General features: G+C 36.7%; 1 protein-coding gene across 2 annotated transcripts in view; it reads right to left on the bottom strand.

The window, feature by feature from the left end:
- Positions 1–22,835, bottom strand: part of SCAPER (S-phase cyclin A associated protein in the ER) — a 460,910-nt gene that overhangs the window by 372,832 nt on the left and 65,243 nt on the right. For both annotated transcript variants that reach the window (XM_032865126.1, XM_032865127.1), the window contains exons 6-8: positions 18,194–18,294; positions 12,365–12,481; positions 7,856–8,016 (exon numbers count right to left, since the gene is read on the bottom strand). In XM_032865126.1, coding sequence (XP_032721017.1) covers positions 7,856–8,016; positions 12,365–12,481; positions 18,194–18,294 — 379 coding nt within the window. The remainder of the gene's footprint in view (positions 1–7,855; positions 8,017–12,364; positions 12,482–18,193; positions 18,295–22,835) is intronic.

Genomic DNA, 22,835 nt, shown 5'->3' with positions numbered 1-22,835 from the left:
ATAGCAAAGGAAATAGTCGACAAAACCAAAGACAACCAACAAAATGGGAGAAGATATTTGCAAATGACAGATCAGATAAAGGGCTAGTATCCAAAATCTATAAAGAACTTACTGACTCAACACCCAAAGAACCAATAATCCAGTCAAGAAATGGGCAGGAGACATGAACAGATGCTTCTCCAAAGAAGACATGCAAATGGCCAACAGACACACAAGAAAATGCTCCATATCACTCAGCATCAGGGAAATACAAATCAAAACCACAATGATATACCATCTCACACCAATCTGAATGGTTAAAATTAACAAGTCAGCTAACAACAGATGTTGGCAAGGATGCAGAAAAAGGAGAACCCTCTTACAATCTTGGTGAGAATTCAAGCTGATACAGCCACTCTGAAAAATAGTATGGCAGTTCCTCAAAAAGATAAAAATAGACGTACCCTATAACCCAACAATTGCACTACTAGGTATTTCACTCAAAAGATACAAACAGTGATTTGAAGGGGCACCTGTACCCCTTTTATAGCAGCAATGTCCACAATAGCCAAACTATGGGAAGAGCCCAGATGTCCATCGACAGATGAATAAAGAAGGTGTGATACACACACACACACACACACACACACACACACATACATACAGTGGAATACCACTCAGCCATCAAAACAAATCTTAACTGTTTGCAATGACATGGATGGAACTAGAGGTTATCACACTACATGAAATAAGTCAATCAGAGAAAGACAATTATGAGTTCAGTCATATATGGAATTTAAGAAATAAAACAGAAGATCATAGGAGAAGGGAGAGAAAAATAAAACAATCTGAAATCAATGAAGGAGACAAACCATAAGAGACTCTTAACTATAAGAAACAAACTAAGGGTTGCTAGAGGGGGATGTGGAATGGGGTAGCTGGGTGATGGGAATAAAGGAGGACACTTGATGGAATGAGCACGGAGTGTTATATGCAACTGATGAATCACTAAATTCTACCTCTGAAACTAATAATATACTATATATTAATTGAATTTAAATAAAATTAAATTAAAATAAAAAGACCATTTACCTTTAACTGATGTTTTTGTATTTTGCATTTTATAATTTGGTTTTGATTTGTCTCATCTGTTTTATGTTTCTTTTTTTTTCTTTCTTGGCTTCTTTTGCATTAATCAGTTAGTTGAACATTCTTTTACTCTCCTTTGTGATTTTCTTGAATTTACAAAATATATCCTTAACTTACAATATCTAGTACAAGTCGGAATTTTTGTAACTTCTAAAGGATCCTAAATATAATCTCCATTTATTCTTCTCCTGTCTCTTGGAATATTGTCAGAAATTCTCATTTTGTATGTATTTCAAGCACAGTCAATACTAAACATTTAATGTACTCCATGTGTTTACTCCTCCTGGTGTTCTTCATTCCTTTATGCATTCCTGGGTTTCGATTTGGGATCTTCTTCCATTAACCTGAAAAATTCTTGTGGTACTTCTTTTAGTGTAATTCTACTGATTGCAAGTTCTCTCAATTTTTATTTATCTGTAATTCACTTTCTTGCTTGATAGAGAATACTATTTGCCAATTATTTTCTTTCAGCATCTAAAAGATGTCATCATCTGGCTTCCATCAGCTATCAACTTACTCTTACTCTTAGGACACATGAGTTTAAACTGTGTAGGTCTGCTTATATACGGATTTTTTTGATACAGTACTTTAAGTGTATCTGTTATTAGGATTTTCTTAATAAACATTTTTTCTCTAGCTTCCTTTACTATAAGAATATGGTATATAATACATAAAGCATACAAAATATGTGTTGACTATTCATGTTGTCAGTAAGGCTTGTAATCAAAAATAGGCTATTAGTAGTTAAGTTTTGGGGGAGACAAAGGTTATACAGGGATTTTCAAGTATTGTTCAGGGTCATCTGAAGTTATTTATTTATTTATTTATTTATTTTTACTCTACTTGTAAAGATTTTTTCTCTGATTTGTGGTATTTTTATTGTATTACATCTAAATGAGATATGTTTTCTATTTTTCCTGCTTGGAGTTCACAGTGCTTCTAAAATATGAGACTGATATTTTAATGGTTTGGGGAAATACTTAGGGATTATCTCTTCAAACATTACTATTATACCATTCACTCAACCCCTTCACAGACTCAACTTACAGGTATGCCTCTTCTGTGCTTCTCCGCATTTTCCTATTTCTTCTCTCTCCATTTATTTATAGTCTCAATATTTGCAACTGCACTTAGAATCAATTCAATCCCAACACGCCTAAACTTTAAAACTCTTTCTGATGTGTGCAAATACATCAGATGTTTTAAAATTTTCATGTATTCCTATCTTCCAGAGCCCTGTAACCGTCAAAAATCTGGATGGGTTGCTCCCTAGACCTGGAACAGTTATCATAGTGGGATCACCACCATACATCACCTTTGCCTCTCTTCTGGGATGGCATCCTCCAGGAGCGAATAGGTCCATGGAGGCAAAAAAAATTTTTGAGATCTTGCATGAATGAAAATATCTTCAGCCAGCTTTCACATTTAATGGATAACTTGGCTGAGCATAGAATTTTACATTAAAAATAATTTTCCTTCAAAAATTCTGAAAACTTTGCTCAATTTTCTTGTGGCTTCTAGGGACGATTTAGCAGAAGCAGATGCCATTCTGATTCCTGGTCATCTGTATATTAAATGACTATATTATCTAATTTTAAGCCTCTCATCATCTGTAGTATTCATAAATTTCCTAACATGTTTTGGTGTCATTCTGTTTTCATCCACTGAAGTGGATGAGCCCTTTTGGTCTAGAAACTTATAAGGAAATTTCCTTTAATTATCTAATTTCATGATTTCCTCCTTCTGCTTTCTAAAATTCATGTTATTCAAATGGTGGATAATTCCATTATCTATTTTTATATAGCAAACCCAAAACCTAGCATCTTTTATTTATTTACTTATTTTTATTTTTTAATTAACATATAATGTATTATTTGTTTCAGGGGCAAATCACGGTCTGTGATTCATCAGTCTTACACAATTCACAACACACATCATATCACATAACCTCCCCAATGTCCATCCCCCAGCCACTCCATTCCTGCACCCCCCTCCCCTCCAGCAACCCTGTTTGTTTCCTGAGATTAAAAGTCTCCCTCTCTGGTTTCATCTTGTTTCGTTCTTCCCTCCCTTCCCCTATGATCCTCTGTTTTGTTTCTCGAATTCCTCATATCAGTGAGATCATAAGATAATTGTCTTTCTCTGATCGACTTATTTCGCTTAGCAAAATACCCTCTAGTTCCATCCATGTCGTTGCAAATGGCAAGATTTCGAGGGGGTTTGATGGCTGCATAGTATTCCATTGTATCTTCTTTATCCATTCATCTGTTGATGGACATCTAGGCTCTTTCCGTAGTTGGGCTATTCTGGACACTGCTGCTATAAACATTTGGGTGCACGTGCCCCTTCAGAAACACTAACTGTGTTATTTCCATGCAATTCTTTGAGTAAGAAATCTGAGGAGTGCTCAGTGGAGGGAGGTTTCATCTACACATGATATCAGCTAGAGTGGCTCACCTAAGGCCAGACTGTTCATGATGCCTTCACTACATGCCTAAAGTCTTGGCACCATTGTTGGCTGAGATAGCTAGGTTCTCCTTCTCATGGCCTCTTTCTCCTCACATAGTCCCTTATTATTCAACAGCCTATGCTGGACTTCTTTACATGGTAGCTGGCTTCCAACATGGAAAAAATGGAAGCTGCAAGGCCTCATACAGGCTAGACTGGGAATTTACCGATCACTCTTGTCATGTTCTACTGATCATATCAAGTCGCAGGGCAAACCAAAGATTCAAGGGGAGGGAAAAAAAGACTCTACCACTTGACAATCAAAGTGGCATGCATGCACAAGAATGGAAGAAATTGTTGACACCCATCTTTGCATACAATCTACCATAGTTCACAACGTGGCTTCAGATTGCCCAAGTCTCCTAAGAAGAACAGACAGTCATCCAATTACAGTATCAACTTCATAATATCCCAAGTCCAATATCTCATGATCTATACTGGATCTCGCTTTGTTCCACAGGTGTGAATTCTCTTGGTCTGCAAACCTGGCAGCTCAATGGGAGAAGAGGGCTTGAAGTAGAAACAAGGATGAGGCATCTCAACATTATCTTTACAGTCTTCCACTTAACCTACTTATTATCAATCATTACTCCCAACTTTCCAATGTGCCTGGTATCCTTCAGGTAAGACACCATCTCTTTTACCATCCATATAGAATAAACCTCCAATATTCTTCTGGGGTGAGGGAAATACTGTCATCCTACTATTCAGAGTTGAGGGCAAGCAGGGAGAAATTTGGGATGACTACATATAATCCCTACCTTTATCCTCACTTCCAGAGACAACTGCTCCCAATTTTTTAACCTCTGGGTAGTTCTGTGGAACAAACTGGATTGCTTTACAGTTTTGCCCACTCTCTGAGTTTAGGACTCAGCTAACTCACTCTAATGTCTGGTCTACTTTCCAGCTTCCAAAAATTTGTCTGTAACTCTTATCTCTTTTTCCTTAAGTCCTATTTTTCAATCCTTTTATATCATTTTAGTTGAGTTTAGGAAAGAAAGTAAATGTATGTGTTCCAACTGTCACCTTTAACAAAATTCATTTTTATAGGCTATCATTACAAACTTTAATACTAGAGCTAGTGCTATTATAAATTACTTAAGATATAAACCATAATTCACGTTCATAAAAGTACATCAAAACCCCAAAACTGGAGATCAAAGTAGTCAAGAACAAAATTTCCTGATATATGCACATGGATACTTTTAAGCCTAGTTATAATCAAGACTTATCATTTCATCTCAACCAAATGAGTCACAACAGTCATAAATAATCTGAGAGTAATGCTTTAAACAAAACCATGATATACTTTAATACCATGATTCCTTTAAGGTATTTTTTTGCAAATAGATTTAACACATTTTTCTCAGACTCTTTCACAATACAGAAACTAAACTTGGTTCCACATTCTCTTACCTTCTCCTAGGAGAAAAAACTAATGACTACTCTCAATTTTCTACTACTACTAGTCTATATAGAGAAACCAAGGGCAATATACTGGGTAAGACTAAGGAGTATTATTTAAAATAAGCAAACACGGGGGCACCTGGGTGGCTCAGTGGGTTAAAGCCTCTGCCTTTGGCTCAGGTCATGATCCCAAGGTCCTGGGATCGAGCCCCACATCGGGCTCTCTGCTCAGTAGGGAGCTTGCTTCCTCCTCTCTCTCTGCCTGCCTCTTGGCCTGCTTGTGATCTCTGTCTGTCAAATGAATAAATAAAGTCTTAAAAAAAAAAAAGCAAACACAACTTACTGAGGCCAAAATGGAAAAAAGAATATCTGTAATGTAAAGATGGCAATGCATTTGTTACGTCCAATAAAACATTTCTTTTTGAACGAAGAAGCTCTAAAGGGATCTTTCATCAAAGAAAAAGAAAGCAGTACTCTCAGTGTGCTCCTTAATTTGTAACGTAAATTCATTCTAATAATTCTAAAATCCAAGGCTCAATAGAAGTATAAGAAATTCACTTGGGGGGGATGGAGGCAGCCCCCAGTGCTAAAGTGTGGCCCCCTGGGGTCCAACAGCCTCCCAACCACTGTAGTGACAGATGGAGTGGGAGGGCCTGGCAGAGTCCTCAGAGCCAGCCTCCAGGACATGGACACAGCGAACCTACCTCACCAAGGGGCCCAGCTCAAGTTGTCCACTGCTCTGGTCCTCTGACCCATGGGCCTGAAGCAAAAACATGCCTGGAGACTGCCCACTGGTTCTTCTCTCTCTCCTCCCCTCAGCCTCTCTGTACTACCCCGGGCTAAAGGCAGGCAAACCAAGGCTCCAAGAGCAATGGTTTGATCTCCCACTGCAAGTGAAGAATTCATCTTAGTTTTGGAATAGGCTTTCCTTATGGTTTGTATTTCAAGACTAAGGACACTTAAAAGAGAGAAATCACATAGCTCACCTACTGCCAGCTTGGCAGCATAATTTTTAAGAGTCAAGAATGAATACTGGGTTATTGCCTAAGATTGAGCCTTTAAAGTCCAATTGGATGCTTCATAGCCATGTGCACACTTGAACATGAAAATGATCTCCATCAAGATCTCCCTCTTCAACTAAATCAACTGAAGTGGTTGGAAGAACGGACCCCCTATCTGACCAAACCCAGCCAGACAAATTAAATCAGTCTTTTAGAGCAAGAAGTAAAGCTGTTACAAGGGTGGCCTAATCAATTTCTGCTTGTACCACCACTGAGCAGCCCCCTCCAGGATTGCCACCTATATGTAGGTGGTGCCTACAAGAATACCTGGCTAAGACTGAATAAAGGCTGAAATCCTGCCAGGCTCCACTCACCAAGCCAAGTTAATTGGTATAAGGCTGTGTCTACTCAGATGACATGGCTCCAAGGCACCCTATATGGGCTAAATGCAGTTCTGAGCATCCTACCACCATATCCCACTCCTAACCAGGATTATATCCCTTACCTCAGATGGACTAAAGATGCTCATGAACAGATTAGGCTTATAGTAAAAGATGAAATATTTGACACAAAATGAAATTAATTCCAGAGGTAAACTCAAAATATTAATACAGATATGAATTATGTTTGTGTGTATTTTATACATATAAATATATAGTTACGTGGATACACATTTCTATATATCAGAAGTTAGCACAACTTAAACTTAGCACATGTGTAAAATTAAAAAAATTCACTCTGGATTTCTATATAAAAATACTTTATGAAAGAAAAGAATTTTTTTTTTTACATTAGATAATCAGTTTTGGCTTTTTATATTCTAAGTTCAGACAATTGTGAGCTAAGAGAGAAAAGATAATGTCTATGTTCCAAAAGAGATTCTGGTTAGATTTGGTATGTTCTCATTTTCATTACTTCTCTTTTTGAATAAGAATCCCACTCCCTAGTGAGACTGCTCACTAGGGTACCCATCATGGTTAGTTGCTTCCTCTTGGTACCCATCCTCCCCATTGTAGCAACAAATTTATCTTCCTAAATCAAGGCTGATACTATTTAAAATTCCTATTTATAAATTCCTATGACCTCTGCTTCTCCACTGTATACTCTAGGTTTTACCATTGTTGTCAAAGTCCATGAAGGAAATTCTTATGGAATAAACAGGCCCTCGTAATAATATCCCTATTTATTTGTGCTCCGTAATTATTTTCATGGTATAGAAAACAAATGTGTAAGCAAAGATAAACTGAGTATGATTTTAGTGCCAAAATAATACTCAAATATAAATGAAACGAAATGGTGACATGCTACTTATAAGTGTACACTGCCTAGAGAATGAATTAGCAGTCAATTTTTTTCTATTTTAAGTCAAAAAAGAGTTATAAAGATTTCATAAATGAATTGACAAAAGAATGATTCTCTTAAAGTTTACACAGGGCAACCCTGAGATTAGAATGATCTGCATAAACTTTCAGACAGTTTTTAAGATTACTTTATTAAGATTATTTTAAGGCAAATTAATATCACATGAATGATGCAAAAAGATAAATATGTAATGATATTAGCATCAGTTTCAGGTAAAATATATAAAACTCCATATGCTTCTACCTGTCTACTATATAAATAGATTGATTCAAAGTCATTTGCCATTTTGGGAGCACTCAGTCAGTTAAGTATCTGACTCTTGATTTCAGCTCAGGTCATGATTGCAGGGTTATAAGATCAAGCCTGCTTCAGGATCCATGCGGGGCATGGAGCTGCTTAAGAAACATTCTCTCTTCATGAAAAAAACAAAAACAAAAAAAGTCACTTGCCATTTTTGCGAGAAGTCTTCTGCACAGTCATTGGTGGGCATGATTGAGCAGGAACTACATCTGAAGCAGCAGGAGAGCCGGTATGATGAGCCTTTACTTTGTCAGCCCAACTAACACCTGTAGGAGCCAGACGGGGAGCAGCCACTGTGCCAGGTGAACCCCTATGGAGAAAATTCTGCATTAATAAATCAAATATAAAAGCTAAAATTTTTAAAATTTAAATTTAATTTAAATTTAATTTAAATTTAAATATATACTTAATATTATTTTGGGTCTCTTTTTCTGATTTTTGTTATTTCCTTCCTCTACTAAATTTCAGCTAAGGATCTTTTTTTTCCAATTCCTTGTGATATTTGTTTTAATTCTTTTTTTAATACAAGCATTTATAGAATAAATGTCACTCTAACATCTACTTTTGCCACATCCCATAGGTTTTTGGAATATTGTGTTTTCTTTTTCTTTGAGACATATTTTGATTTGCCACTTGATTTCTTATTTGGTCCACTGCTTGTGCAGCAGTGTGTTGTTTAATATTTACATATTGAATATTTAATATTTACATTGTAAAAAATTTAAAAATTTGAAAAAAATTTAAAAGTGAAAAAAATACCATGAACTATTATGCAGCCAATAAGAACAAATGCAATATGCATGATAAAAAAAAAAAAAAAGAACTTGGGCTATTTCCAAATAAAAAAGCAGTGTAACATATTATTCCCCACTCATTTGGTTATATGTCACGTTTCTATCACTGTTATTTACATCATGTTTATTTAAATGAAATTTAGCAGAGTTCAAAATTATTTCAACTTCCCCCCAAAAAAGTTGCAATCTTAAATATATACTTAATATATTTAAATTCTAAATAAATTGGGTGTGTATATCCACATATATGGAGTACCATACAACCAGAGCAACTGAAGTCAAATACAGTCATAAATTTATGTTGGTCTAATACTTCATTAATTCAACATAGTACAACATATTATACAGGAACAGGGATAATATAAAAGCTCTCATTAATTCAGTTTAAAAGAAAATTTCAGTTAAATGGGGGAACCTTATAAAATACATATTTTATTTCAATTTAGACATTTATTTTATTTCGATTTAAAAACTCCTATCTTTAAATAATATAAATGTGCATTAACTTGTCAATCTATTGACAGAGATACTATCAAAACAGGCTTTCTCTTTGTGTACATTTCTTACATGAACCATGACCACAAGTATAATGCCTCATTGGCAATATTCAATTTCGGTCTCTTTAAAATGAAGTGAGAATTTAGTGACACCTATTAAACATTCTAAGTGAATAATGCTCCTCAACTTTAACAATATTTTCCCCAATCTTTTGACAGCAAAACTTTAATAGTTCACCTTTGTCAAAGCTTTATAAGAATTTTAAGTTTTCACAGAAACAATGACTCTTTCTGTATCATACTTAACCATTTTATTTAATATTTAAATTATGAGTTAAAATAACAAAGAAACTTAAATAAGCAAATTTAGTTTAGTTTATATTCTGAGTAAACATTTAACTCAACTAGTAGGAGAAAAGCGAGTAGATAATTTAAAAGTAGACTATGAACCACAATTTTTCAGCACACTGAAAAAAACAGGGTTTACACTGATAATAAAGCATGCCATTTAATCCAACAATATGATTATATGGAGATCAGTGCAAGAACTTTTACCATGCATGCATTAAAGGCTTCCAATGTTAAAAGAAAACATGCATTATACAACATTCTGAGCCACAGACCAATGGAATACATAATATAAATGCATCCCTTAAAATGGTGCTTGAATATACAATTATTTGGTTTTGTTTGCTTATATACCTTTCTCCTCTTCCATTAAAGTACAATTACTCTAAGTTTTCAAAATCCATTAACCTTCACCTGAGGAAATACTATTCAATAATCTCGGCAAAAATTTGGTTCTACCTAGTAACCTTAATGAGCTTTTACTAAATGCCAGGTACAATCTTAGGTGCTTGGGATACAGAAGATATGACAAGAATTTGTGTTAAAGATCCTAGTATGAGTACAAAAAAGAAACATTAAAAAGGTTGTACTACATGGCAAGTGTAATAATAACACAAGTAGATGCGAGGTTCAGCAGTAAGAAGAGATGAAGATGACAGTGACATGGTTGGAGTGAGGATAAAAAGCAATTAAGAAAGGTTAGGTTTTAACAGAGGAAAGAGAACTGACAGAGCAAACTATTTACCACCCCTCTATTACACATCCAGTATTAAGAGTCACTCTAAAGAATTAAGAGTCCAAACAAAACTGTGTCTTAAAAAACAGATTTCCCCAGGGACACTTAAGGAAAATAGTGAGGGCTGTTTAACATTAGAGCTGCCAAAAGTTGCTTTAACACTTGGGGCAAACAAGGGCCTAAACAAAAAAACTTTAAAGGAAAATCTGGAGAATGGAATGGCCACAGGGGGCTTTGAAAAGCTCCTACATGTTCCTGAAAATCAAGACAGCCACACATAAGTGAGGGTTCTGTGCATGCCCCAGAAAGATCTGAGAAGGCCCTAACACCTCACTTCTAACTAATCTTGAGGCTGTGAGGAGGCAGGAAGTGAATGCTAGAGCACTGAAGGTATGTACAACATATATACAGAACTAGGAAACTTCTGTCAAATCAAGTAGAAACTTTAGTGACTACACATGACAAAGAAAACAGACTGCAGAAAACTAGTTCAATAGAGTTTTTGAACAGTAACAATATCACCACCACAAAGCAGCCACAACAACAAATCCTGAAGAGGTAGCAATCTGATCTCCAAAGCTGCCAAATTACTTAAAATATTCAGTTTCAACAACAACAAAAAGTCACATGACATGCAAAAAACAGGAAGGTATGACACATTCATACACACAGTAAAAGAACAGTAACTGAAACTGTCCTCAAGGAAACCCAGACATTGGGCTTCCTAGACAGACTTTAAATCAGGTACCATAATTATCTTCAAAGGATACTAAAGAACAGAAGAAAATTGTGTCTAAAAACTAAAGTATGCAAACAATGTTTCACCAACTATAGTATCAATAAAGAGAAAATAAATATAAAAAAGTACTATACAGATATTCAGGAGTTGAAAAATATTAGTAACCGCAATGAAAAATTCACCAGAGGGGCTCAACAGCAGATTTGAGCTAGTAAAATAAACAATCAGCAAACCTGAAGAGAGGACAATTGAGATTATCTGAGAAACAGAATGAAAAAAGAATGCAGAAAAACAGAACCTCCAAGACCTGCGGAACACCATCACAAATCCCAAATCGGTATAGAGGGATTCCCAGGAAAGAATATTTGCAGGATATTTGCAGAAATGGACAAAAACTTTCCAAATTTGATGAAAAACATTCATCTATTCATCCAAAAGGTTAAATGAACTCTAAATAGGATAAACTCAGAGACCTACATCACAATCAAACTATTCAAAGACAAAGATAGAATCATGAAAACGGCAAGAGAAAAGTGAGGCATCTCAAAATGTATCCCTAATAAGAATGACCATTGCTTTTTTCATCAGAAACCATGGGAGTCAGAAGAAAGTGAGGCGGGGGGGCCTGGGTGGCACAGTCAGTTGAGCATCCAACTCAGTTTCAGCTCAGATCATGATCTCAGGGTTGTGAGACTGAGCCCCAAGTCAGGATCCACACTCAGCATGAAGTCTGCTTGAGATTCTTTCTTCCTCTGCCCCTCCTGCTCATTCTCTCTCTCCCTCTCTCAAATAAATAAATAAATCTTTAAAAAAATAAAAAGAAATTTTTAAAAATTAAGAAGGAAGTAATAAGACATGTTCAAACTCCTAAAAGAAAAAGACTTTCAACCAAGAATTCAATGTACTACGAAACTATCCTTCCAAAACTGAAGGACAAATTAAGATATTCTCAGAAAAACAAAAACCAAAAAAAACTGTCAGTAGCAGACCCGCCCAACAAGACATACTGAAGGGAGTCCTTCAGGCCGAAATGTGAGGACACCAGACAATAACTTGAATCTACATGAAGATATAAAGAACACTAGTAAAAGTAACTACACAGGTAAATACAAAAAATATATAAATGTATTTTTCATTTATAACTTTTTTCTATCTAATTTAAAATATAACCACATAAAACAATAATTATAAAACTGCATTGATGGGATTACAATGCATAAAGATACAATTTTCATGACAGTAACACAGCTTATGATATATCTTTACATCTTTTGTTGTAAAAGAAATTGCTAATTCATGTTATGAATCATTTAGCATGACATATGTTTATGGGTTTTAATTTCTGGATCCTAACTATATTTGAATATATTACATTTCCTAAAAGCTAAATTTTATTCTCTTGGATTTTTTTTATTCAAAAAATTTCAAACACATAACAAACATACACATGGATTTTTTATAGTGGAATATCAGCTTATAATACTGTATTATCCATAGAAAATAATTAACTGTAATCCAAGTCAGTTTTTTTTAGTTCATCTCACCCAAAATTTAAGCTTCTTCGAGCATTTGATGTTACACTTATTCTATCTGTCGATGGACTTGGAATCACATGACGTCCTGGAGACATCTTCTTTACTTCCCAAGCCAAAGAAGTTGGTCTGTCAATTCAAAACACAGAAGACATTAAATTAACAGAGAATAAAAAGAAAAACCTAGTATTTTCCCTTCGTCCTTGGTGGGTGAAAACATAACCAGGTCACAAATTTTCCCTAGAGTCACCAGAAAGTTTACCATATTACCCAATAAACTACACAGATGATGCATGGTCCAGGATTTTCTACCCACTGCAGCACAGCAACATAACCCTATTTCTCTAAAAAAGCCATGGGTTTACAAAGACATGAGATATACTATTTACATTTTAAAAGCCTCCACATACTCAGCTAAAAACATATTAAAAAGACAATTGTACTAAATCAGGCTACTTATAAAAATCAACTTGTGTCTACTACCTGGAAAACTGAGTTGCAGAACAGGAGAGAAAAACAGTTTCGAGGGTTAAATGAAGAATATACAAGAAAATATGAAGCCTCCTTTCCTCTACATGAGAGTGGGAGCGTAAACATTTCCTTGCTCTTTGCTGGAAAAGCTAACTTCTTCACTGGCCCCAGAACTTTGACAGGATGCACGATCTTTACTAAACTGTTTTCCAGGGATACCTGAGTGACTCAGTCAGTTTAAGCACTCAGGTCATGATCCCAGGGTCCTGGGAATGAGTCCCACATCAGGTTCCTTGCTTAGCGGAGAGCCTGCTTCTCCCTCTGCCTGCTGCTCTACCTGCTTGTGCTCTTTCTCTCACTCTTTCTCTCTTTCTGACAAATAAAATCTTTAAAAATAAATAAATAAACTGTTTTCCTCTAGTAGCGTTTTCCTATATTTCTAATGGCCTCAGCACAACCCTCCATAACTCCCCAGAATCTTCTTCCCTCTTACCTTCCATTCAATCTAGTGGTTGTGATTTTTTTCTCACATTAAAAAGTAGTATCTGATGGGGCACCTGCATGGCTCAGCTGGTTTATTTGACTCAAGATTTCAGCTCAGGTCATGATCTCAGGGTTGTGAGATCAAGCCCTACATAGGCTCCACACTGGGCATTGAGCCTACTTGAGATTCTCTCCCCTGCTCTCCCTCTGCTCCTCCCCAACCTCTATCTTTCTCTACCCCTCTCTAAAAAAAAAGTGGTATTTGTCATTAGAAAACAAGAAATTAAGATAAAAGATTATCCAAATAAAGTCTAAATTAATTGTCAAATCACCTTTCAGAAAGGTTCTAACAAATTACACCCCTACTAGATGAAAAGTGCCCATTTCCCTTGAACCTTGCCAACAGTTAGGATCTTGTTTTAGAAATTTCAGTGGCTTATGAAAGAGATGGCATTGCTTGCAAAGTAAAAAAATTACTACCTGACACTTTATAGGAAGAGTTCGCTGACTCCTATGCTAGAGTTTTGGTTTTGTGAGAAGTTTTCTTTTTCTTTTTTTAATATTTTTTTATTGATTTATCTAGTTATTTGGCGGGGGAGAGCATGAACGGTGGGATGGGCAGAGGGGAAGGGAGAGAAAATCTCTGAAGTCACGAGGTCTTTTTCTTACAAAAATTTCAATAATGGTGTGTTTTTTTAAAAATTCATTAGTGAAATTTTTTTTTTGTTTTTAAAAAAATCATATATTTTTATTATCATTACTAGTGAGGCTGAGCTTTTTTTTTACTAGCTATTTAAATTTCTTCTTTGGGAGGGTGCCTGGGTGACTCAGTCATTTAAGCGTCTGACTCCTGATTTTGGCTCAGGTCATAATCTTGGGGTTCTGAGATCAAGCCTTCTGATGGCTCCATGCTCAGTGGGGAATCTGCGTCTCTCAATTTCCTTCTGCCCTGACCCTGCTTGTGCTCAACCTCTCCCTCAAATAAATAAATCTTAAAAAATATATAAAATAAAAAATAAATTTCTTCTTCAGGATTAGCAGGTTGGTAACTTTTGTCATTTTTTCCACTGGGATTTTCATCATTTTCTAATTTACTACTATTACTACTACTACTACTACTACTACTACTACTACTACTACTACTATGGTTACATATCCTTTGGCAGAGATAACATAACTACTTAAATTTTAATCTTTTATGCAGAAAGACATATTTTATTCCTATTAAATCAAGCCTATAAATACCTTCCTTTGTGGTTTCTGCCTTTGTCTTATAAAGTCCTTACCCACAATAAAAATATATAAATATTTATGTTTTCTTCTCTATGTACAACTGCAGTTTTTACATTTGAATCTCAAATGAATTTTGATGCATGATTTGAGGAAAGTAAGATGGATAATGCCATCTATAGGGAATTTAAGGTTGTTTTCTATAACCAGGAGCTGCTTCAAGAAGCAAAGAGCAGATATACTGATAACCAGTTAAGATAAAAAGAGAAATCTCAGGTATACTTCTGGACCATGGTACCAGGATAGAGTTCACCTTGGACTTGGCCTCAGAATCTTTCTTAATACTATCCTCAACACAGCCACCGCTACCTGACTATAGTTTACAAGCAGGCAAAAAAAAAAAAAAAAAAAAAAAAATTAGTTCACTTCTTATGCATTGGTGGTGATATTTGTAGACCCTTTTGGATACAAGAAACAGAAACTCAAGCTGAATTTAAAAAGTAAAACAGGGGCACCTAGGTGGCTCAGTGGGTTAGGCCTCTGCCTTCGGCTCAGGTCATGGTCCTGGGGTACTGGGATCGAGCCCCGCATCGGGCTCTCTGCTCGATGGGGAGCCTGCTTCCCCCTCCCTTTGCCTGCCATTCTGCCTACTTGTGATCTCTCTCTCTGTCAAATAAATAAGTAAAATCTTAAAAAAAAAAAAAAAAAAAAGAAAGAATGAAAAAGAAATTAAAGATTTACTCTAAGGATATAAACTATATAAAAGGTCAAGGACATCCAAGGTGGGGAAAAACTGGAATAAAGAATCATGAGGATTAGACCAAGAGGAAAGAAGCATAAAAGCAACAATCTTAAACTCTGAAAGACCACATGATTTCCTTCATCCCTGATTCCCCTTGTATATCTATTCCATTTTCTTTGAACTTGCTTTCTTCTACTTATCTTCACAAGAACAACAGAGCCACCAATCTCTGATCAGCATGATGATCCCTTAACTTGGTTCAACCCAATGAAGGAATGTACCACCCCTAAATTTAATCACTTCTCAGAGATTAAGGGTGAAACTGCTTGGTAGAAATGTGGACTAGGCCTGATCTACCCTGATCTACCCAGGGACTGTGGGTAAAGCAAGTACCAAAAAAAAACCGTATCAAAACTTGCTATTATGAGAGGAGAGATAAGTCAGTCAGAGAAAGACAAACATCATATGATTCCATTCATATGTGGAATTTAAGAAACAAAACAGATGAACATAGGGGAAGGGAAGGAAAAATAAAGTAAGATGAAAACTGAGAGGAAGGCAAACCATAAGAGATGCCAAACTCTAGGAAACAAACTGAGGGTTGCTGGAGGGGAAGTAGACGGGGGGGAGGGGTAATTAGGTGATGGGCATTAAGGAGGGCACTTGATATAATGAGCACTGGGTGTTGTATGCAACTGATGAATCACTAAATTCTACATTTGAACCTAAATAAAAAAAAGAAAAAGAAAAAAGGGGAAAAAAAGAAACAAAACAAAGGTTGGGGGAGACAAACAAAAAATCCGATTCTTAACTATAGAGAACAAACAGATGGCTAGAGCCAGGGCAGGGGAGGAAGGGCAGTGAATGCGTGAAACAGGTGAAGGGGATTAAGAGTACACTTATTGTGATGAGCATGGAGTAATTTATATAATTGTTGAACCACTATTCTGTACACCTGAAACTGATACAACACTGTATGTTACTACACTGGGATTTAAAAACATTTTTTTTTTCATTATGAGAAACAAAAATGTTACAAGGACCAACACAACATGGTTTCCCTGGATTTGGTTTCCTGGGGATCAAGACTCTGAATTTATTGCATGGGATTCCTTCACTCCCCTGGTTTCCCCATAGAGCTGATAGGACAAAAAACATGTTCTTTACTGGATGATTCCATTTACAGAAATTGAACCATGGTTAAATCCAAGGGAAAGAGGCAGCCTAGGCCTGTCTTCTCTGGGAGAAAATATATGATAGTAGCTTCATGTGACTTGGCCTAGTCCATAAGGGATCAGGTCTCACTTATAAAGTAAGTGAATATCTGTCTTTGCACATAACCAAAATAATACTAAGTCTAGCTGATCATCAATCTTTGGAATATCTCTCAACTCTCCCCGTTGCTACTACTCCAGTCTGAGTAGCCATAATCTATAAACTATCCTGCTGTACCTCAACCTTACCACACTACAGCCAGAAAGATCTTTTAAAATCATAAATCTGAGGTCACTTCCTTACTTAAAAATATTTTATGGCTCAAAATAAAGTCTAAAGTTTTTATGATGTCCACAGAACTCTACATGATCTGGTCCCAGCCTACTTCTCTAGGCTCAACTCATGCTACTCCTCCCCTTGTTCTCTCCATTTCAGTCCTGCTACACTCGAAATTCCTTGACTTACTATGCTCTCTTCTCTTTCCAGGTTATCACATATGCCATTCCCTCTACGTGGGGTTACTCTTTTACTCTTTCTTTGTCATGCCAACTCCTACATGATATTTCTGTCTCACTTAAATACGACCTCCTTACCCAAGGATTCAGCAAACTGGTTGATGGAGCTTTTCCTTATCCCCAAAGTACACTGTATTTTCATGACACTTTGTACACTGTTAAGTATTTAACATCAATTTTTCCTGCAAATGCAATATATACTTCATGAGGACAGGGACTATGTTTGTTTCCTTCTTCACAACAGTCCCAGAGCTTGGTGCATAGGACTCAGATGTTGTGTGGGGATTCCAAATGAAAGTTTCTCAAAACAGATGAACCTTGGCAGCAGGGGAGGCAAACCATAAAACAAACTTTTAGCTATAAAGAACAAACTGAGGGTTGCTAGAGAGAAGGTGGGCAGGGGATGAGTTAAATGGGTGATGGGTATGAGGAAGGCAACTATGATGAGCACTGGGGATTATATGGACGTGATATATCACTAAATTCTACTCCTGAAACTAATATGACACTATATGTAGTGTAATATTACATTTTTTAAATGTACATTATTTTTAAATATTGAAAAGAAAAAAGTGAATGTTCCTAAAGTAACTTTGATCTCTCATGACTACCCTAATCAAAAATCATCAATTTTCCTTACTGCCTTCCTCACATATGTATTTCTTCTTAAGGTAGTATACGTTTCCCTACATTAGGAAGAAATATATATATTTCCCTACATTACTTTCACTTCACACATGCTCTGCACTTCAACAGCTGTCTGAACTTGCTCTCTTCATCTAAAAGACCAACCACTTGTTAAAATCCACCACATCTTTTCAACTTCTTCCTATCCTCCATGAAATCTTTCCTGATCTATCCTCTACAAGAGAGATGACCCCGTCTTGCCCTGAATACCTGCAATAGTTTTTTTGTGGTAATAAGTTCTATTTTTATCCCACCCTTAGACTAGAAATTCATGGGAGTCGTAAATGCATCATATTCAGCAATTAAATCTCTATACTGGATAAAAGTACCGTGCACTAGTAAGTACCCAATAATATTTGTTACTGAACTGAAGGAGAAATACAGCTCCCAACTTTTAGATTGTTTATAGGTTTCAAGTTAAACTTAGGTCAAGGTCATTGTCAGTTTCAATTACTGCTTTTGAAACTGCTAGCTACTATAAACACAAGAGTTCATTACCTGCTTTGAGCATCTGTCTTCTCTAGCTTTTCCTGAAGTTGAATCCAGTCAATCAATGCTTTAAAATCTCTTACGTAGTTATCCAGCATCATTAGCACCTCCTAATTAAAACAAACAATAATAATTAAATTCCTTCCTGAGACTGAAAAGTTTTAAGTACTGACGGACTTGGGAATTAATAATTTTTATATTATACTCCTCATTGAGAAAGCAGCAAAACCTACTGATTAAGTTTTTTAGGTCTTATTTTTATTCTCACTATACAGGATGAAGTTAGTAAAGCTGATAATCTAAGGATCTATAGACGGTACTGATATTCCTTCTCAAGACCCCCCCAAGACCATTCTTTTAATAAACCTTTTTTATTATTAAGTTAATAAACAGCAAAATGCATAAAATATACAGATTATTTCAAAGCAAAGACCCATGCATCCATCCACACAGACCAATGCTGGTCTCCAAAAGTTACCTGGTGTCCCCTCCTAATCACTACTCTATCCTTGCTCCAAGGCAACCACTGCTTTGACTTCTAGAAGCTTGATTTTATCTGATTATGAAATTCATATAAATGAAATCATATTTTTTCACTTCTTTTGTATTTTTTTTAAAGATTTTATTTATTTATGAGAGAGAGAGAGAGAGAGAGCACAGGCAGACAGAATGGCAGGCAGAGGCAGAGGGAGAAGCAGGCTCCCTGCAGAGCAAGGAGCCCGATGTGGGACTCGATCCCAGGACGCTGGGATCATGACCTGAGCCAAAGGCAGCTGCTTAACCAACTGAGCCACCCAGGCGTCCCTCTTTTGTTATTTTTTTTTTTTTTACTAGATTCATTCATATTGCAGAATGAACCTGCAATTCATTTACTGTCATTCTTCGAGGTCACTGCTGAAGAGTATTTTATTGTATGTGTATTTATTTATCCAATCTACAGTTTAAGAACAGTGGGGTGATTTCCAAATTATATGCTCTTATTTATATGTATGTCCTCCACACATACGTATGCATTTCTTTTGAGAATAAGCCCAAGAGAGGAAATACTGAGTCACAAGATTAGCATATGTTCTACTCTAGTGTATAACACCAAACTATTTGCCACTCCCCACCAGCAGTGTATATGAGTTCTTACTCCACACCTTCGACTACACTTGGTATTGTCCATTTGGGGTTTTCTTTATTTTTAACCTGAGCCATTCTGGTTGACAGCTGTGTAATGGTCTCGCTTTTGTTTTAATATAATGATTATTAATGGTTTTCTGCCCTTTTTCATATGCTATTAGCCATTCTCATTTTGTGAAGTGCCTATTCAAGACTCTAGCCCAAGCACCTATTAAACACTCCTGCCTTTTTCTTTTTGATAGGAGGGAGTTCCTTACATCTTTTGGATATGGGCCCTTTTTTGGTTATATATGTTAACCACATATATTTGCCTTTCCACTCTCATAATGGAATAGAATCTTTTGATGAACATAAATTCTTAATATTGAGGTAGTCTAACTTCTGACTCTTCTAAGGCTGATACTATTTGTGTCATTTTTTTTTAAGATTTTATTTATTTATTTGACACACACAGATTATAAGTAGGCAGAGAGGCAGGCGGAGAGAGAGGAGGAAGGAGGCTCCCTGTTGAGCAGAGAGCCTGATATGGGACTCGATCTCAGGACCCTGAGATCATGACCTGAGCTGAAGGCAGAGGCTTAACCCACTGAGCCACTCAAGCACCTTATTTGTGTCATTTTTAAGAAATTATTTTCCTACCATAGGTCAGGAAGATATTCTCCAACAATGCCTTTCAGAGCATGGGTCTTTTTCTGGAGTCTCTCCTCTGTTATATTGGTTTGTTTATTCTTGTAACAATACCAAACTAAGTTACCCTGCTGTAGTTCTAAAATAAAACTCAAGGGGTGCCTGGGTGGCTCAGTCAGTTAATCGTCCCACTCTTAATTTCAGCTCAGGTCATGATCGCAGGGTTGTAAGACCAAGCCCCAGGACAGGCATGGCGCTGGATGTGGAGCCTGCTTAAAATTCTCTCTCCCAGAGGAGTTAGTATGGCAGACATGTAAAGGACCCTAATTTTCTCTGGTCCCTGGAATTTGGCTAGGCAATTACCAAATCATTCTCAACACCTATGAAATCAACCAGAGATGTGAGAAAAGAATTGCTGCAGTTCTACAATAGAACAGCAACCATCCTTCACAAGATAGAAGGTGCAAAGAAGTGAATGGGAGGTGATATATCAGAAGACAAACCACGGTGGGAAGTGAGCCTCCACAAGCCAGGTACCAGAAAGTGTTACAAGCAGGAGAGCTCAAAATCAGAACTTTTAGAAGTCTGCCTGAAAGGTGCTCAGGTGGTGAAGCAGGGCAAAATTCCAGGTGGGACAGCAGGGCCTCAAGATCCCCAGGGGTCACAAAAAGAAAGGGGGCAGAGTTCCCAAGCATTGGAGTGGGGAAACCAGCTAAAAACAGTGAGTCCAAGTACCAGCTATCTGCTCAGTGTTGCCATAAAGTGTTGCCATGAACTACTGTGACGTTGGGCAAGTGCTCTCCAAGCAGGGGTCCATTAAGAGGCAGACCCACAGAGAGAATCCCCTACCTCTCCTGGGAAGAATGGTACAGGTGCACGCCCGAGGAGTCCATAAAGTTTAGAGACTCCAAACAGGTTTGGGGTGACATGCCTGAGATAAAAACACTTAGTCATAGGCTGGGTGAACACAGAGTATGGATGGAAACCAGTGAGACAAGAGTGATTGACTGCTTTTCTGTGAGGACTCACTGAGGAGTAGGGGGGGTGCTCAAACTTTCAGCTTTGGGGTTAGAGATCAGTGTGCCACCATTTTCATTCCCCCCATTGCTGCTGAAAGGCTTCAGGCAGCAAAACAGCCACATAGGACAACCACAGGCCACTTATACTGAGCCCAGACCACTGGTAAAGGGGGATACAATTCTGCCAGGGCAATGATACCTGAGAATCAGCGCAATAGGCCCCTCCCCCAGAAGACCAGCAGAAACATCCAGCTAATCCCATGTTTACTGATCACAGAGAGCTGCAAAACTCCAGCTCTGGGGGAAAACAGTATATAGCATTCGTATTATACTATAGTCTTTCAGTTCTATATTTTTTTTCCTTTTCAGCTATTTTCTTATTTTATCAATTCTTTTTTTAAGTCTTTTTTTAATTTTCATTTTTACATTTACATATTATATATATTCCATGTTCATGGATTGGAAGAACAAATATTGCTGAAATGTCTATGCTACCCAGAGAGATCTACACATTCAATGCAAACCCAATCAAAATACCACCAGCATTTTTCACAGAGCTAGAATAAACAATCCTAAGATTTGCATGGAACAAAAACAACCCTGAATAGCCAAAGCTATTCTGAAAAAGAAAAGTAAATCAGGAGGTAACACAATTCCAGACTTCGAGCTCTATTACAAAGCTGGAATCATCAAGACAGTATGGTACTGGCACAAACAAAGACACATAGATCAGTGGAACAGAACAGAAAACCCAGAAATGGATCCTCAACTCTATGATCAACTGATTTTTGACAAAGCAGGAAAGAATGTCCAATGGAGAAAAGACAGTCTCTTCAACAAATGGTGCTGGAAAAACTGGACAGTCACATGCAAAAGAATGAAATTAGACCGCTGCCTTACACCATACACAAAAATAAACTCAAAAAAGGGATGCCTGGGTAACTCAGCTGGTTAAGTGACCGCTTTTGGCTTAGGTCATGATCTCGGGAGTCCTGGGACAGAGTCCCACATCAGGCTCTCTGTTCAACGGGGAGCCTGCTTCTCCCTCTTCCAATCTCCCTGCTTGTGCTTCTCTGTCAAATAAATAAATAAAATCTTAAAAAAAAAAAAACCCTATGTGTAATAAATAAACAAACAAGCAAACAAACTCAAAATGGACGAAAGACCTAAATGTGAGACAGGAATCCATCAAAATCCTAGAGAACACAGGCAGCAACCTCTTTGTCCTCAGGCGCAGCAACTTCTTGCCAGACAAGTCTCCGGAGACAAGAGCAAAAAAGGCAAAAATGAACTATTGAGACTTCATCAAGATAAAAAGTTCTTGCAGAGCAAAGGAAACAGTTGACAAAACCAAAAGACAAACAACAGAATGGGAGAAGATATTTGCAAATGACATATCAGATAAAGGGCCAGTATCTAAAAATGGACAAGAATTTATCAAACTTAAATAAATAAATAAATAAATAAGATAAGATAAGATAAGATAAGAAAATAAAACTCAAAACCCAGCAGAGTAAATCCTCCAACTATATCTTTGACTGCAGGGTAGCCTAGGTTAATGCCAGCCCTTTGCATTTCCATAAAAATCCACAGTTTCTCAATTTCCCAGGGGAAAAAGGTAGAATTTTATTTGTAATTGCATTGATTCTATAGATCAACTAGAAGAAAACTGACATTTTTATAATACTGTCTTTTCTATTGTATGAACAAATTCATATATACCTATATATATATTTGCATTTTATTCAATGTCTCTCAAAATGTATCAGTTTTCAGTGTAAAGGTTTTGCAAATCTTTTATTAGCTTTAGCCCTAGGAATAAGTGGTAGTTGCTTTAAATTTTTTTTCATTTTCTGTTACTGTTGATTGTTATATTTTGA

This window comes from Lontra canadensis, unplaced genomic scaffold, assembly GCF_010015895.1.
Source record: "Lontra canadensis isolate GAN:19392208 unplaced genomic scaffold, GSC_riverotter_1.0 scaffold28, whole genome shotgun sequence".
NCBI classification, from domain to species: domain Eukaryota; kingdom Metazoa; phylum Chordata; class Mammalia; order Carnivora; family Mustelidae; genus Lontra; species Lontra canadensis.
Note: the sequence above shows the minus strand (reverse complement) of the source record. Positions and strands in the feature narration are given on the sequence as shown.